An 18,175-nucleotide genomic window follows, 5' to 3' on the forward strand; every position below is an offset into this window, starting at 1 on the left:
ATTAGCCAAAACATGAGAATTCCTGTGTGGTAATTTGCAAGTTTAAAGGCAAACAAGCTGGGCTTTTGGCAGTCCTCCTAGAGACTGAGATGCTTCCTTAGGTAGCAAGAAATGCAGCAATAAACTCCCTTTAAACAGGGGAAAATGTACTTTCTTCATTGTTCAAATAACTCCAATTCAGAACTTGTAGTCCTCCTTAACGCATGTTAGCTCTCTACTGCTGTTTCAACTTGAACGAAGCCTTTCTCTTTTCTGAGAAGTCTTCCTTGCCTCCCTCGTTCTGTGCATATAGCACTGCATATGCTACCTTATATTAGGATCCTGATGAGATTGGTACAGGTTTTGCAAAGCTGAAGCTTATACAGTGAATATTTAAAATAAAAAATCACAACAAATTACTGAAGACGTGGAGATTCAGCTCCCCTTCTTCTGAGATTTCTTTCGAAAATTTATCAGAAATGCTTACATACAATTGCTTTCTGATCCTGTCTATCTCTCTCCTCCCTACTTGGAACACTCTGCCACTCTCTGCATTCCCAGGGGCCCCTGCAAGTGAGGGGCTCTGAAGCTCGAGTTGTTAGCTTCACGTAAACCTGCCACTGTCTGGTCTGAGCGGACCTCCAACTAGCTCTAGGCAGGTGTTTGCGTCGGGGAATGAAAGGCTTAAGTCCTGTGGGCCCTTCAGTTTGATCTAAGGACACGAGGGTTCAGAAAACGGTGCGACAAGGTTGAAAGAAAACAGCAAGTCGGTGGGATTGGGAGTGGATTTCGAACCTCCGCTAGAACGGGTACTGCATTTGACTTTGACAGAGCCCGACATAAGGCCTAGCACAGGATGACGTTCCAGTAGCGTCCTACCGCGAGGGTAGTCCTCTGGAATTCAAAGATAAGCTGGCTCTCCAATTTCCAGGGCTCAAAAAGCAAGCGCAGGACGTCCCACCACCGGAAGTTTCTTTGAGATAAAGCAAAATGGCAGAAGTTGGCCAACAGCGTTTTCTAGGTGTTTTGCCTCTGGCCGGCTAGCCTACTTTATTCTGGATAGGGAGGTGCTCCAAAACTTTCCGCCACTGTGGGGAGCCACCGCGGCGGGTTCTGTGCGCAAACTCAATACAGCAGTTCCGCTTCTCAACCTTCTTTAAACCACCGGGTTCTTTCCCAGGTTCTCGCGCAGTACTTTTCTGACGTAACTAAGGGCGGGACCTCAGGAGGAAAAGCGGCTTGATCTCGCGATAAATTCCTTTTCCTTCGAAGATCTCGCGCAGTAGCTCGGCTCTCGTCGCGACGAGATTTTTCGAGATCTTTTCCGCCCCCGCTACCGGCGCTCCTTCTGCAGCCGCTGAGCCAGAGCCGGCCGAGCCGTGCTGTTGGCTGCCCCCTTTCCAAGGATTTGGGCGCTCGCCTGGATACCCGCAGTGCTTCATTACTCCTGGCACCCAGGTCTACGCGGTTCGCTTTCCGCGTCCTAGTCCACCTCTCCGCTTCCCAGCCCCGCCGGGTTCCGTGTCCTGTATAGCCGGCCGGACCCGGGCCCGAGCAGTAGCCGGCGCCATGTCGGTGGTGGGCATAGACCTGGGCTTCCAGAGCTGCTACGTCGCTGTGGCCCGCGCTGGCGGCATCGAGACGATCGCTAATGAGTATAGCGACCGCTGCACCCCGTGAGTGTGGGTCAGGCCGGCCGCATGTAGGGGAGGGGTGGCGGCGGCGCTTGCTCTGGTCTGCGACCCTCGTGGCTTGGGGAACGTGGGCCAAGGAGTCACCTCCATCCTGAGCAGACGGCCGCGTGGGTAGGGGACCCCTATTGGGTGGTGGAGTGTGAGTCTGTGCCAGGAGGAGGTCTTTCGCCGGTGACCCGCGGGTCGAGAGAAGACTGTGAGACGGGACTCGGGCCAGCGGGGGGCATGGTAGGAGCTGGAGGGAAGGCAGGCCACGGGCGAAGGACAGATGGGAGATTTTTAACTTACGAGGCAGAGAGCAGGCCTAGGGCGTACTGACGTTTCTTGAGTCCAACACGGAATTCGGAGTTCCACACGAGGAGGCCCTTAATAAAAGTTAATTGAATTAAAGGGATTTTAACCACCGCCGGCAGGGAGACCGTGGAGCGGTCGGAGTCCCACGTGAGTGGGGGCGGGGCGGCGCCCGGAAGAGAGGGAGTTGGAGCACAGAGGCTGGGTTGCGGATGGACTGGGATTTCGAGAGTGGGGTGCACGAGGAGGTATCAGAAGGCAAAAATGCCGTTTGATTCCTTTGCATTCACCTTGGTTTTCCAAATCATTGCAATGTATTGAACTAGGTTGGGTCGTTCTCTGCGCATTGTCCCTTAATACCGTTCCAGTTTCACGGTAATATATTCCCACTAGGGTGTAGCCCGAAATTGTTAATGAATGACTCAGGGCTCGCTTTGACTTCTAGAACCTATAGTAAGTTATGCGACCAGTATAGACATAGCTCTAAAAAACTGTGACTCACAGGTCTTTCCTTGATAAGTGTAAAAGAATCTGCCTTTTGTAGATGCCTTTCAGTCCATTGTCTTACTGTTGAAAATTTTTTAAGAAGCTCCATGTTATTAACCAAGTTCTCAGTGTGGCCATTGAAGGCCCTCTATTCTAAAGCCCATCATTTTTACGGTAAACTTTCTTTATACCTCTTAGGAAGGTTGGTAGCCAAACTTAAACAGCTCTCTATGCTGGCCTAATCTTTGCTACCCAGAATGCTCACACTTCCCGGTTTTCCAATTCCTGTCCCTCGTTTTAAACCTAATACAGGTCCCTTCCCTTCACAGCTTAGCCCAGAACCCAACGCCATAATTTGATGTGCCTTTCCTGGTTTGTTTCTGTTTATTTTAATAACAGGTGTATGGAATTGTACACATTAAAATGTACAACTCACTATTTTTTTAGTATATCCACAATCGTTACTATAATCAATGTAGAACATTTTCATCATCTCAAAGAAAATCATCTTTATTAGTAGTTAGTACCCACCCACCACCATCCTTTAGAGCCTTTTTAAAAAAAAAAAAATCGGTGTTATGTTATAATTTGTATTTCTAGGGAAATGTACACTGAAGAATTTTGTTCAAGTACTTGTTGAAGGGTACAAACAGGCATCCCAGAAAGCTGGGAGTAAAGAAATCACTCTTTTCTAGTCACAGGTGGAAAGAGAGCTATGTCAATCGAGAGGAAGAAAGGGAGAGGATTGTTCTTTCTTTGAAAGCCTCAGTTTTCTGGTACATGTTTGGTTCCCTAAGCCCTTTTAGAGTCTAAAGGTAATTAGTTTTGGGCTTAGAGTTCCTGAAAACAAATTATTGTAGTTAATTTGGGTAAGCTTAACACCATACCAATTCTTTTTCTTGTAAATACAGTGTAGTCTTTGAAATTTTCTTTAAGAGCCTAAGAATGACACTATTGACTGTCAGGAGTGAATCTGTGAATTAATGCTTATTATCTGTGTTTGTGTTCCTTCATTTCTTCATTGGAACTGTTTTTGAAATAAGAGCTAAGTGATGCAGCTTTGTAAGCATCAGAATTGTTTCCAAATTTATTTTGGCTTTATGGTATAATGAGAATTTAATCTCATTTCCGGTGAAACATCTGAAGTATAATTCTGTAGATGATTGTAGTCATGATCCTTAAATTTTACCTTCTTAATAATACCTGTTGTGCTTCTTACATACATCAGCTGGAAAATTATCAGTAAAATTCATTATCAAATCACAGACTTCTTTGTGCCTTAAGAAAAGAATTCGGAAAGAAGTGGCCCTTTTGTATTTCTCACTTTTTTTAACTAGATAAAGAGAAAGTTAGCATTTTGGGTGGTATTACAAAGCAGAATGAAAGTAGCATTGGGAGGAAAGGATTATTAACATAATTAGAATTTCTAAGTAATGTTATTTTATAGTGGGAAAAGTTTATGGTAGTAATTTAACCAGTTTTTATAAGTGTAGTAGAACCTAAGAAAATTTGCAAATTGTGAACAACCTTAAAATCCACCTGAAATTGAATAGTCAGTTTGTCACTTGGCGAATGTACCCTGGTTTCCAAAACTTTATCTCTTAGAGGAAGAAATAAAAGGAAGCCTCAAATAAAGTAATTAGGAGGAGATGAAGGGGAGAACTAATTAGGAGATGTGGAGTGGGTGGTAAGTTTCGTGAAATCCTGTAACTGCGACATCTGAACAGAACCTCTGGCATCATATCGGTTTCTTTAACCTTAGTGGATTCTCTTGGTTAGCAGAATGAGGGAAACTCTAGAGATATAAGTGCCTGTAGATTGTTACAATTCTCAGGAATGGATTAGATTATAAACTGGGTTTAGAGAGCCGATAGTAATGTTGACCTGGATGTGTTAGGGCGATTCTGAAGTCAAGGGTTTGTTACTCAACACATGCCATATCTTTCTTTCTACTCCCCAGAATTTTCTCCCTGTTGTGCAGGTTTTACAAGCAGGAGAGACAAAAACAAAAATATTGCTGTAAAGCTCATCATTCTCTGTACTCTTTTTTTTTTCTTGCTTTGAATTATTATCAAGTGACTAGCATTTTCCTTCTCCCCAACACAAAGGGTTAAACTAAAAGTTGGGCTACTTTTCTTGCTGACTAGGAAACTGTTGTTTGCAGCAGCATTAATCTCTTATTTGATATTGTCTTCCTCTGTGCATCCTAGTTTCTTTTATCTGTAAAGATTGCTTCCCCGTGGGATTAAAAAGACTAGAACACTGAGTTAGGCATGTAATTACATGGTCTTTTCCTGCCTAGAACTGAAGATACTTTAGTTCCAAAACTGACACAGGAAGAAAATCCCAAATATTGGAAAGAATAGTGTTCCTGTCATTCCTTTTAGACTATTATTTTGTGTCATCTTATGCTCCTCTTTTTCTTTTAGACAGCAGCTACAAACATAGTTTTATCTTGACTTTCATTACTTGGAACTGAATGAGTTGTTTCAGAAAAAAAGAACTTAATCTGCCCAGGTTGCAATTTATCTCAAAGACTAAGTGATGGGTGGCCAGAAACACCATATAATTGTGATAAAAAGGAAAATACTGCCTAAATACTTGAATTTTCTTCTGTGATTTCCCTATATTTTCCTTTATATTCCCCTGGAATTTGTAAGAAAGTCATGCATTCAAGTAATTTCTGAACTATGTTTTTCATTAGCTTAGATTTCTATATTGGAGTCTTGGGCTAGGTAGAAAATGGGAGCAGAAAGATTTTGTAGTGGTTGTGAATGAATGGATTTGGATCTTACACAGAAGCACACAAAGACAGCATGGTGTAAGTTTGTTTTAATATGGGCATGGAAATGAGATGCAGGTTGTAGAGGATTGGCTATGGTAGAAATACCTCATTATAAATTGGTGGGTATAACAGGATTTAAATTCAGTTTTTGAGGTGCCATGGATATGGCCAGTAGAAAGCCAAATGGTAAACATTTAAGTTTAAACTGATGAGGGCCAAGATGGAAAAGAATAGAATAATATGAGGATATAACAGGGAGACATAATTTAAATTGGGTATAGAATGGAGATGGAAAGTGCTCTTTAAGACGTGACATTTAAGCTGAGACCTGGAGGATGAATAGGAGTTTACCGTGGTGGTGGTGTATGAAGAAGGAGCTGTTCCAGGCAGAGTGAACAGCAAGTGGGAAGACCCGAGACACGAAGAGCTCGGCACACTTGACAGGATTGTAGCTACCTGTGAGCCACTTGAGAGAATGATATGAGATGAATTAGAAGCAGAATGTACCGGTTTATGCATGGCCTTGTAGATTTTATTAAGAATTTTTAACTAGGTGCAGTAGAAAGTGGTCCAAATTAATATTTAAAAATAGGACTGACTTTTGTGTGGACAATGAATTTTTTTGAGAAGGACAAGAGAAGAAGCTTGGATATTGGGGAAGCTATTGCAGTAGTCCATGTGGGAATTGATGTTGATCTCCACTAGTGTAGTAGCATGGGAGATAAAAATGGGTGGCTTTGAAATAAATTTTGGAGTTTTAATTGTGTGTGTCAACAGTTTTTGACTATAAGCTTTGGAATAAGGTGAAAAACCTGTTGTTTTTTTTTCTCCCCCCAAATATTTTGTTGGATTATTACAATAGAGTACAACCTTAAAGCTCTCTGGTATAAAAATGTTATTGGACTGCCAACATTAGAGAAGTTAATTGTGCCATAATTTCCAACATGAATAATTTATAGGCTAGAAAAGAGTTACTTATGAAAATAGTTATGTTTATGAATTGTTTACATTATCATTCTCATAGACTTAGTTCCTAATAAAATAATATGGTAGGAATTTGAAGTAGCAAAAGATGAAAGTATATATAGTTTCTGGTTAACTGACAGTAATATCTGGTACCTTAGTGGTGCAAGATAAGTATTTTTCTATGAACTAAGTGTTTTTATACATTGGGTAGCACTAAGTAGAGAAGCAGGATAACTTAGATCTTTTGGAATCAAAAGGAAAATTGATTCATATCCAAAGCTTCAGCTGCTTACACCACATTTTCCTTCCCACCTGTTTGATAAAGCTCAGAAGTTATGAAAAGTAGTTTCTTAGAATCATTTAAGAATTAAAATGCAACTTTATATAAAAAAAATCAATAGACGTTATCTACAGGAACTTTGTATCGTTAGGTTCCAAATTAGGTTTTCCTAGCTTTTAATTAAAAATGAAAAAATTTTAAAACTCATTTAACAAAATACTTGTTTGCTGAAACAATAAAACCACTAAAGTGCTAAAGTAAAATAGTTTCCTCTCCCTCTGTTTACCTGCTGCTTGCCATGTATCCTTCTATAGTTTCCCCTTTGACTTCTACCAACGTACATATAGGTTTTTTATGTGTTTAAACAAATAGGATCATATTGTATTTTGTAACTGTTTTTCTTTTAATATATTTTAGACATTCAGAGTCAATAAATGTGAATCTGCCTCATTCTTAAATATGTAATATTCCATATAATGGCTAAAACACGTTTTCTTCAAATATGGGTTATTTCTAATTTTTCGTTATTACAAACCGTACTTCAACAAGTAACCTTATATTTATGTTTACCTGTTCATACTTTTATTTTTGTTGGATAAATTTCCAGAAGTGGAATTGCTAGGTCAAAGGATATATATGCTTAAAGGTTCAGTACATATCTCTAGAATACTTTCTCAAAATTTAAGGGGTTGATGTATACTAGGAACATAAATGATTTCTCTACTACACTAGTGGTTGTGAGTATATAATGAGTTAAAAATATGTAAATAACTCCTGGCATATAATAGATACCTGAATATTTGCTAAAATGGTAATTACTTTCTGTATTTTTTATTCTTTATAAATGGATTATATATGAGACCCCAAAACGAAATCTATGGAAGTTTGCCTTTAGGGTTCTACTTCAGAGTAGCTTTTTTTTAAAAATTCAGTTTTATTGAAATATATTCACATACCATACAATCATTTATGGTGTACATTCAACTGTTCACAGTACCATCATATAGTTACGCATTCATCACCCCAATCTATTTTTGAACATTTTCCTTAAACCAGAAAGAATCAGAATAAGAATAAAAAATAGAAGTAAAAAAGAACACCCAAATCATATCCCCCATCCCACCTTATTTTTCATTTAGTTTTTGTCCCTGTTTTTCTACTCATCCAGCCATACACTAGATAAAGGGAATACGATCCACAAAGTTTTCACAGTCACACTGTCACCCCTTGTAAGCTGCATTGTTAGACAAACGACTTCAAGAATCAAGGTTACTGGGTTGGAGTTCGATAGTTTTAGGTATTTACTTCTAGCTATTCCAATACATTAACAGCTAAAAAGTGTTATCTATATAGTGTGTAGGAATGTCCACCAGAGTGACCTCTCGACTCCATTTGAAATCTCTCAGCCACTGAAGCTTTATTTCATTTCATTTCGCATCCTGCTTTTGGTCAAGAAGATGTTCTCAGTCCCATGATGCCGGGTCCAGATTCATCCCCAGGATTATATCCTGCGTTGCCAGGGAGATTTACACTCCTGGGAGTCAGGTCCCATGTAGCTGGGAGGGCAGTGAGATCAGCTGCTGAGGTGGCGTAGTGTAGCATTTATTTTAATGTGCAAAGCTTATTGATTGTGGAATTTGCTGTGTTTTAGGAACTGGAGATCTCAGAAGTACAAGTTGTTTGGTCTCCTTGGTACCAATTCCTTTTGGTATTTTGAAGTTCAGGGCTAAGGCAGTAACTGGAAGATACAGACTAATACACTATCCATTTCCATGCTAGTTTTGCCTATGGCTTTTTATTAAATACTATCCAAAAAGCTCATTAAAAAATATATTGTTCAAGAAAATGAATTTAATAGTGCAACAGCTGTTCTGATATCCTGAGAGCAGTTCTATACACAAATATTAACATGAAACTGTACCTTTTAAGGATTTATGCAAATTGCTGCTCTTCGTATCCTATCAGCATGCACATAAATGTTTGGTAAGTAGTATTTCTTACTCAGGAAAGGGAGAACAATGTTATTCTCTGTTGAAAAAGGGTATTATTTCTAGGACTTAAAACAGAGGAGTCTTGAACTTTATTTGAATGAATTTCCTGTAATGTCACCCTGTAATTTAGAATGAAAGAAAAGTACTCTTCTGTCAGTCAAGCATCAAAGTGTTTGAGAACTTATGTATTTAGCAACATTGACTTAGTGTTGTGTGGAGTGCAGAGTGAAAGTAAGATAATGGTTCTTGCTGTCTAGAGAGGTAACCACTCTAGTTGGAAATATGAATAACATAAAGCAACAGTCAATAGAAGAGATTACAATTATGGACAAGGTTATATAGTACAGACAAAATGCTGAATTCTGAGGAAGTACCTCAGTGGAGTTTGGTGTGCTGAGGAAAGGGAGGGGTGGGACTTGAGCAAAGGCAGGAGTGGGTCTTGAGCAGGTAGGATTAGAATTCACGAGGGAAAGGATTTAGACAGTCTGAGTGAAGATACAGAAGTAGGAATGAATTTAGCAGGGTTTGGTAGGTAGTACAAGAGTGTGGGATTTGGAATCTTACATCCCTGATTTTGAATCCTGGGCTCTGATATTTACTAGCTGTGTTTCTGGATACATTAACTTGAGTCAGTTCTAAATCTGTAAAAGTGGGTCAGTGATACTTCTTTTCTCAGAGTTTTTGGGGGTATCAAATGTAGAATGCCTAGCACAGTGTCTGGCATATGAAGGCTCTGTAATGAAAATTGTGGGACAGGAAGCTTGAGTAGTTTGGATGAGAGAGGTTTCCTACCATAGATAAGGATTTGATGTCTGCTGTGTGTAAAGTTTGGAAGTTCTCGGTTTTTCTGGTGAATAGAAAGTAGTAGATATGATTCCTTTAAATATTCTTGCCATTCTTCTTCTATCTTAAAATCCTGAAGGAATATTTTAGCCACTGAAAACTTTTCAGAGTGTATATTGAGGAGAAACCAAATGAATGAGAGTAATTACCTTTTTTTTCTTAAGAACTCAGTAGATTTATGAGGATTGCATTATGAGGATTGCTGAATGCTACTAATGGCTGTCTTTGGTGGAAGGGAGGCTTGTGGAATTACAGATAATCTTTATTTTCTTCTTAATACTTTTCTGTCTTCTAATTTTCTGTAATGAACTTGTACTACAGTGCACTTAACTAAGTTCTGGTGCTGGCCCCTAACACTTGACTAGGTATGTAACCTTACTCTTTTGGGCTTTAAATTCATTATATTTAAATATTAGGTTTCTTTGTGTAAGCTTTTAATTTTCAATAATCTTCAGTTTGTGCTGTTTTTCATATTGATCTTCATTCATTATTCTTTCTTAATGGAAGCAGTAGGAATTTCTCTCACAAGATAGACGATTTTAAAGATGGCTAGCTGAATTTTAGTGGACAGTTTGAAGTAGCGAATTAGAACTTTCGTAGCAAACTAGTTTGTTTTTGTACCAGGGCTTCAGTGGCGCTATAGTAATAGCTAATACTTTACTATGGGCCAGTCTCTGACTTAACCCTTTAAAAGGGAGTATCTCCCCTGCAGCAGCCATGGGGAAAGGCAGAGTTGCTGAACCATTGCAGATAGGTGTACTCCACATGACCCCAGAGGGGAATGGGGACCTGGGGTTCCATGGCACCAGTAACGCAGAGACCATCTGAAGGAGAAAGCCTGGGCAGAAGCTGGGTCAGCAAGAATGTTGCTCCTTATATTTGTGTCCATTTTCTTATCTTCAGGTTTTGTTATGTTTTTGTGTATACAAATTTTCCTCAGAAAGTGAATGTGAAGGTTCCCAGAGAAATGGACAATGCCAAGGCTCTAGGAAAAATTTTATCCATGTATGAGGACACCTTTTATGTACAAGTACATTATTTTGCTACATGTATTTTCTTGCAAACATTTGCTATTCCAGGCTCTGTATTTCTCAGTATACTCTCAGGGTTCCTTTATCCCTTTCTGCTGTTCTTATTTCTTTCTTGTTTGTGCTTTGGAGTCAGTGCTTCATTTTGCTCTGCTTTCCTATTTAGTTAGGAGACCAGTATCGAAAGCCTAGTAGGGAAAGCTGTGAAATAATCAGAGCAGACTGAACTTTGTAGACAGCGTTTCATTAACTATGTTAAATTTGTTAGACTAAAGCTGTTTATGTCTAGTTTGTTTATTAATATTACATCTCCTGTGATAAACATGCCATTGAAAGTTTTTTTTTATTGATACTTTTCTAGGTGTTGCACCTCCCTGTTTTGTAGCAATTAAAGCAGGAACAAACAACACTGTACCACCAGTTTACAACAGCAGGGGAAGCTATTTCCTGAAACTCAGTATTTGTTCTGATGATTTTGCCTGTTTTTTGTCTATTCTGCCAGCCATATTCCCGAAAACAAACAAACAACAACACAACAAAACCTAAAGCAGAAATTTGAGTTAAAAATACCATTTGGGTTTTAATTTCTTATCATCTCAGGATTAGATGGTGTACCCATTTATGTTTTAAAATCTCTTTAGCAATTGACACCGGGAATCTCTCAGGTGAAATTTCTTATCAGACAGTTAAAATAATGCATTTAAATGGTAAAGGAGAGAAGAAAGTAAAAATGGAAATTGATATACTATGTAAAGGGTTGTCAGTAGTTATGGTAAACATCTCAATTACTATACAAAGTGTAGTTACAGATAATTAACAGTAGCATGGTAGTAAATTCTTTATCCAGAACTGGTATACATACTTACACATGATTTGGTATAATATTTTTCACTCTTATCACCTACTAATAACTGAAATAGATATATAAAAACAAAGATTTTAGATTTTTAAATACGGTGTGTAATTCTCACTAATATCAACCTTTTGGAGCATAAACTCAAAACTAAAGCTCAGGAGATTTACATTTTTCCTCCTCTTTTTTACCTTTGGGGTGATGGATTTGTTCAGAGCAGACCATTGAATATGGAAGAGTTAGCAAGTTGTATCTATTTTGTGGATTTCATTTTATTTATTTCTCTAATTTTTATATGGATTAGTCTGAAATTTAAAATTCTGACCAGTCTTATTTTAAGTCTTTTGTCCTACAATATTTCCACTGTGCATATACAAAATGGGGATTACATGAATGATAATTTATCAACACCAAATGATAAGTTTACATTCAGATGATATTTTGTTACATATCTCAAAAGGATCAAAAAAAACTCTCAAAGTATCCAGTCTTAGATGTTAGGTTAATTGTATTTATATTTTGAAATTCTTTATATTTTATATAAGCACTTCTTTATATTTTATTTAAGCACATCAAGAATTTATATGTTATTTAAGCACTTCAAGAATTTGTATTTATATTTTGAAATTCTTGAAGTGCTTAAATAAAGCAATTTGGCCCAGTGATGGTAAAATTTACCTCATTTATTTATTAGTCTGGTTATTAAGGTATGTATTATATAATTCTTTTAATACATGATACACTTGCAGTAATACTGTTTTGTTCCTATTGATGACTTTTTGGGGTGGGCTGCTTTTGATTAATGCGTTTCCATTTTTAGTGTTTTTATACTTTTTCTAATTCACAAAGTAAATTAACTTGTCACATGGTAACCACTATATTTAAATAATCCTGGATAAACTAAAGAGCTTTTTGTGGCTTGATGGTAATACCCTTGATATTTGATTCTAGGACATAACGTAAAGCTGATCTAATGTACCTTAGTTTTACCTTAACCCAAGGTTGTCAATTATGTTGAAAAGTACTTTGCTGTGGGAGAAATTCTTGCATGTTTTTATTGTGATAAAATCATCCTCAAACCGTTTCTTTTACATAATATGGATTGATTCATTATTTTTTCTATCATAGTATTAAGAAACGGATTTATTATAAATACGAAGAAAATATATAGATTAATATACTATTTGTATGCCACCTGGCCTTTTGTGAAATTATTTATTGTTATTGCCAGCAAGGTTTTCTTCCTTTCTTATTATCCAGAGACTTAAGTGATAAAAAGCTTTTGTTGCTTTCATACATGAGCCTAAAACATACCCTTTTTGGACAAAGTTCACTAGTATTACTGTGTAAAATGTAATTGAGTAAATTTTTATCAGACTTTAAAAAAAGTAAGAGCTTGAAATCAGGAATAAAAAGAGATTATCAAATTTAATGTTTGCAGCAAACCTATGAGGTAGGTCCCATTATTTACCCCATTTTAGAGATGAGCAAATTGGATCTCAGAGGATAAGGAATGCTTCACAATCATACAGCTAGAAGGAGGGAGAGAAGGGAATTGGTAGGACCCAAGCTGTCTGATTCTAGAGCCTGAGTTCTTTTTACTGAATGTGTGATCAAATCAGCCAAGTATATGGCAAAGTAGAAAAGCTAAGGATTTCTTTTATTTTTTTAATTAAATTCAGTTTTATTGAAATACATTCACACACCATACAATCATCCATGGTATACAATCAACTGTCCACAGTATGATAACATAGTTATGCGTTCATCACCACAATCTATCTGAACATTTTGCTAAGGATTTCTTTTAATGCAGTAGTTAGCTAATTGTTACAGAGCTTTTTCAGAATGTTAAGAATTATGTGCTAAAATTATATTGATGATTTTTTAAGTGAATGGTTAAGAAAACTGGACTTGCCCCATACCTGCATGCGTTATGGCAGGTTTGAAATTTAATTGCTATATTAGATGGTGAAGTTAGATTGAAGTTCCATTAGTGATGTTTGATTGCTTTGTAAGAATTTGGAAACTATTTGTGGTGTGTATATGCATAGACCAAAAAAAGGGGGATGACTAATTTGAACTGAGGCATGTGTTGCTGTGACTCTTGAGATGTAAAAACACTATTACTGTTAAGAATGCAGATATAGATTTTTAAAGTAATTTTTAAGTGACTTCAAGGAGAATATTGTCTAGAGTATCTCTGTCTATTACAGAGTATTCTGCAAATTATGGAAATACTCTATATGTGCATGTCCAAAACAGTAGTAGCCACAAGCCATGCTTGGCTGTTGAGCACTTGAAATGTGGCCAGTGTGGCTGAAGAACTGAGTTTTAAAATTTAATTTTAATTAATTTAAATTTTTACGTTTGGCTAGTGGCTGCTGTATGGGATAGTGCAGGTCTGCAGCAAACCCAAGACCTCGAGTTTTAGTAAGTTATACGTTTTAAATTGAGACCTGGTATAGATACATAAAACTGGGGGAAAAAATTAAAATTAAACAGTGTATACCCTTACATGCTGTTATTATTCAGGGTTCTCCAGAGAAACAGAACCAACAGGATGGGTATACATACATGCCTATAAATACACATAGGTATAAAGGAATTGGCCCATGTAACCATGGGGGCTTGCAAGTCTCATCTCCTTGGGAACAGGCCACAAGCTGGGAGCTCTCTGATAAAGGTGTTGTTGAAATCCTTAGTCTGAATTTCCTCAGGGGAAGCTGACTGGCTGGAAATTGCTGCAAGGGCCAGTGCTGGAGTTGAGGAAGAAATTCTTCTGACCTCTGAAATCCTCAGTTCTGGCTTGTAAGATTTCCAGCTGGTTTAATGAGATTACCCACATTGCTGAGGGGGCCTCCATTGTTGATCATCTGTGGTATCAACTGATTATAGATGCTAATCCTATCTACAGATACCCCCACAGTAACAATCAAGCCAGTGTTTGACCAAAATAACTGGACACCATAACCTAGCTAAGCTGACACTCGAAATTAACCATCACACATGCAGTGTATTGTTGTGTTTTCTTTTTAAGTTGCTGTTCATGACCTCTCACCGCCCCCCCCATTGATTTTAGATCCATGAATAGGTTGTGACCTATGGTTTTGCTGAAACACTGTGTTAGAATGTTAGCAATCATAATTCAGTTTTTGGTCGGTGCTAAGTAGAAATTAAGCCAAGTCTGATAAGTTTGAAGAGGCAGAAATGATTAATTTTTACTTGGGGGCAGGGTTAGGATTGTGAAGGCTTCCCAAAGTAGGTGATTGTCCTAGAGAATAAGTTAGATTTGGAAGAACCAGGGTATTCCTGGTGGCAGAAATGGTGTGAGCAAAGACCAGGAAGCATTGGAAGACCATTCAGTGTGATGGGTCATGGGGTGAGTGAGGTGCAGCTGGAAAATGGGTGGGGTTGGGATTAAGATGAAGGAATCTGGGCTTTATTTGTTGGTAGTTGATTTTGTTTGGAAGGTAATTAGAAGCAAGATAGCGTTAAAGTATTGAGGTAGAGTAGGGAATTAACCCTTCAGTGGGTTTGCCAATCACTAATTAGACCTAGGCTAGGCGGCCTTTTTGGAGTAGACAGAGTGAAGGGAGTGCTTAAGATTACCTTGGACAGTTTCCTCAAGGGCTGTATGGGCTGGAGACAATTTTAAGTAGTACTAAAGAGATTTTTATTTATTTCAGTGATTGATGGTATATTTGCAGAGAAACTGAGCTTTACACCTGTGTTTCTTTAGGGTCTACCCCAGTGCTATCTAGACCCTCAGAGTTTAGGATTCTAAGGAAATCTGATGATATCTATCCAAGCTGTGCCATGCTCGTCTCAACAATTAATACAGGGCTCAGCTGCTTGCAATTCCCCTGGTAGGTTGGCTCACAGGAGTTGTTTTTTTTTTAAATTCAGTTTTATTGAAATATATTCACATACCATACAATCATCCATGGGTATACAATCAACTGTTTATAGTACCATCATATAGTTACACATTCATCACCACAATCTATTTCTGAACATTTTCCTTACATCAGAAAGAATCAGAATAAGAATAAAAAATAAAAGTAAAAAAGAACACCCAAGTCATTCCCCCCATCCCACCCTATTTTTCATTTAGTTTTTGTCCCCATTTTTCTACTCATCCATCCATACACTAGAGAAAGGGAGTGTGATCCACATGGTTTTCATGATCACACTGTCACCCCTTGTAATCTACATTGTTATACAGTCATCTTCAGGAGTCTAGACTACTGGGTTGGAGTTTGATAGTTTCAGGTATTTACTTCTAGCTATTCCAGTACATTAAAACCTAAGAGGTGTTATCTATATAGTGCATGAGAATGTCCACCAGAATGACCTCTGACTCCATTTGAAATCTCTCAGCCACTGATCACAGGACTTCTTACCCTGTTGGTTGGAAAGGGCCACTGAGGCACATAGAGGCCCCACATTCTGCCAGGTTGCACAGGACTAATAAGTTATTTAAATAAAAAAAATCTACTCACTTAATAGATCATCTAACAAAGTTGAGTTTGGGTCAAAGCAATATAGAGTTCCTACTCTTATTCATTCTGCTAAATTGGAAGCACTAGGAGTCGGGAGGATATAGAGACAAGGAGTAGTTGAATCAAAACTAGAGTGTATGGGGAAATGACCTGAGGTCCTGACTTTTGCTTTCAGACTCCATGACCCTGAGTGATATAATTCCTTGATACCTGTTCTAGTTTGCTAATGTTGTCCATTATGCAAAACACCAGAAATGGATTGGCTTTTATAAAGGGGGTTTATTTGGTTACAAAGTTACAGTCTCAAGGCCATAAATGTGTCCAAGCTACAGCGTCAACAAGTATACCTTCACCATACCAGTGGCGTCCAGAAAACCTGTTAGCTCGGAAGGCACATGGCTGTTGTTTTGCTCCCAGGTTGTGTTTCAAAATGGCATTCTCCAAAATGTTGCTCTTGGGATGTTTTGTCCTCTCAGCTGCAGCTCCTCTTCAAAATGTCACCCACAGCTGCATCTGGGCCTGTGTGACTCTTTTTAAAGTTCTCCAGTGATCCAATAAAGACCCACCCTGAATGGGTGGGGCAACACCTCCATAGAAATAATCCAATGAAAAGTCTCGCCCAGAGTTGATTGAGTCACATCTCCATGGAAACAACTGAACCAATAGGTTCCACCTAATCAACACCAATGTCTGCCCACACAAGATTGCATCAGAGAACATGGAGTTTTGGGGGACACAGTACATCCAAACTGGCACAATACCTTTTTCCTCACCTTTAAAATGGGGATAAGATAGGGTCTTTCTGAGGAATAAATGAGATAGTATACACAAGCAATTTATGCAGTCATTATTAAAGTAGGAAGAAGGAGGAGCTCATTAGCTTGAGGGGGAAATCGACTGTGGGAAGTTTATCTTTTAGGATTTTTCAGGTGGTATGGGTGAATTGGCCTTATTTTAGACTGAAAAAGAAGCTACTGGAAAGAGAGGTGATTAAATATATGAGAGTGAAAGGAACATAGGGCAAGTTTCCAAAGGGATTAGAATGGAAACCATAGGGGTTATAATAGCAAAAGCATCAACTCCAGTATAACTGACTTTTTAATTTTAAACACAGTGTATTTAAATAGCTATGATCTTCTTGCAGGTGTCAGTTTTGCCTCCTGAAGTGAGCAGCAAATACATCTATCTAACCAGCAGGCAGTGTATGAATTGCTATTTTGGAAGAAAGCTTTCATCAGTGGGAATGAAGTTCAGTGTCTGAAATACTGAATCCTTGGAAGCTAGTTCAAGAAAAGTTACTTTTTTACTAATGTATAACAGTGTGAGAACTGTTTTCAGGGTTTGTAGGCTATATTGGTGAGGTTATGCACTGTTAAATAAAGAAAATTTATTCATGTATTGATATGATCAATGTATTGTTTTATACTGGGATTTTGAACACAAGACTTGAAGAATTAGAGGATGGTGGAGACTAGCTAGTCCACTTCTCTTTGTAGCATTCTAGACAGATGGTCATCACATCAGACTGGTGCTTCAACATCTAAATGACGGAACTCTCAATAAGAGGCAGCCTATTCCATGGATGGTTGTACTCATTTAGAAAAATGAAAATCATAGCCTTAAATACTGTTAAAATATATATCTTTTTAGCTGAGACTCAGAAATCTTGCCTATTTTGGATGTAATATTGCCTTGAGGTTTGACACTGAAATGTTTGTTTTCTCTTTTAGGGCTTGCATTTCTTTTGGTCCTAAGAATCGTTCGATTGGAGCAGCTGCTAAAAGCCAGGTATTCCGCACCCCTCCCCCCCCCAGCCATCCCCCAGAGACTAATCTCTCTGGTTTGTCCATCCATCTGTTCAGCAACTATTTGAGCATCCATTACGTTCCTAGTAGTGTTAGGCCCTGTGTTTAAAATGGACAGAAGCAGACCTTATCCCCGTTCTGATGTGCTTGTGTGATTTAATGAAATGATTCTTTAAAGTAGCATTGCCAGTATAATCTGTTTAATGCATACTGTTAGAATGTATTTTGCCCGGATCTAGTCTATGCATACTTGCTTGTTACTTGGTATTTCCTTGAAGGCTGTCTTAATTGGACTTTTCATCTTACTCATGTTTAGAGTCAATGTTGTTTCTAAATTTCATCTTTTTAAGTTTCTCGGGGAAGAAAGCATATTTCTAGAATCACATTAAAGGACTTGGTGTTAGTTTATTTTTTAAACCAGGAACCTGACTTTACTGGTTTCTGGGTAACCGGAGCAGCAGAACCCCGAGTTCTGTTAGCTTGAGTGTCTGCTGTCACTGTAAAATTATCTAGTTGTATGTTTGACCTTTTTATGGTTCATTTTGGAGCAACATATAGAGTGATTATCAGCTTTTTTCTGGACCAGGCAGGACCTAAAAATTCTGTTTGGGTATAATTTATAAGCCCAAGAAAATGATGCTTGGCCAATTGGTTTATTTTTAATTTTTG

The 18,175-nt window shown here is 38.1% G+C and overlaps 1 protein-coding gene and 1 pseudogene across 1 annotated transcript in view; both read left to right on the forward strand.

Annotated features, from left to right (window-relative positions):
- The first annotated feature begins 1,290 nt into the window (after positions 1-1,290).
- Positions 1,291-18,175, forward strand: part of HSPA4 (heat shock protein family A (Hsp70) member 4) — a 60,473-nt gene continuing 43,588 nt past the window's right edge. Inside the window, exons 1-2 of the mRNA XM_037801269.1 lie at positions 1,291-1,655; positions 17,432-17,489. Of these exons, the coding sequence (XP_037657197.1) occupies positions 1,549-1,655; positions 17,432-17,489 (165 nt within the window). The 5' untranslated portion in view covers positions 1,291-1,548. The remainder of the gene's footprint in view (positions 1,656-17,431; positions 17,490-18,175) is intronic.
- Positions 10,033-11,043, forward strand: LOC119507938 (annotated as a pseudogene).

Source organism: Choloepus didactylus, chromosome 13 (assembly GCF_015220235.1).
Source record: "Choloepus didactylus isolate mChoDid1 chromosome 13, mChoDid1.pri, whole genome shotgun sequence".
NCBI classification, from domain to species: Eukaryota; Metazoa; Chordata; class Mammalia; order Pilosa; family Megalonychidae; genus Choloepus; species Choloepus didactylus.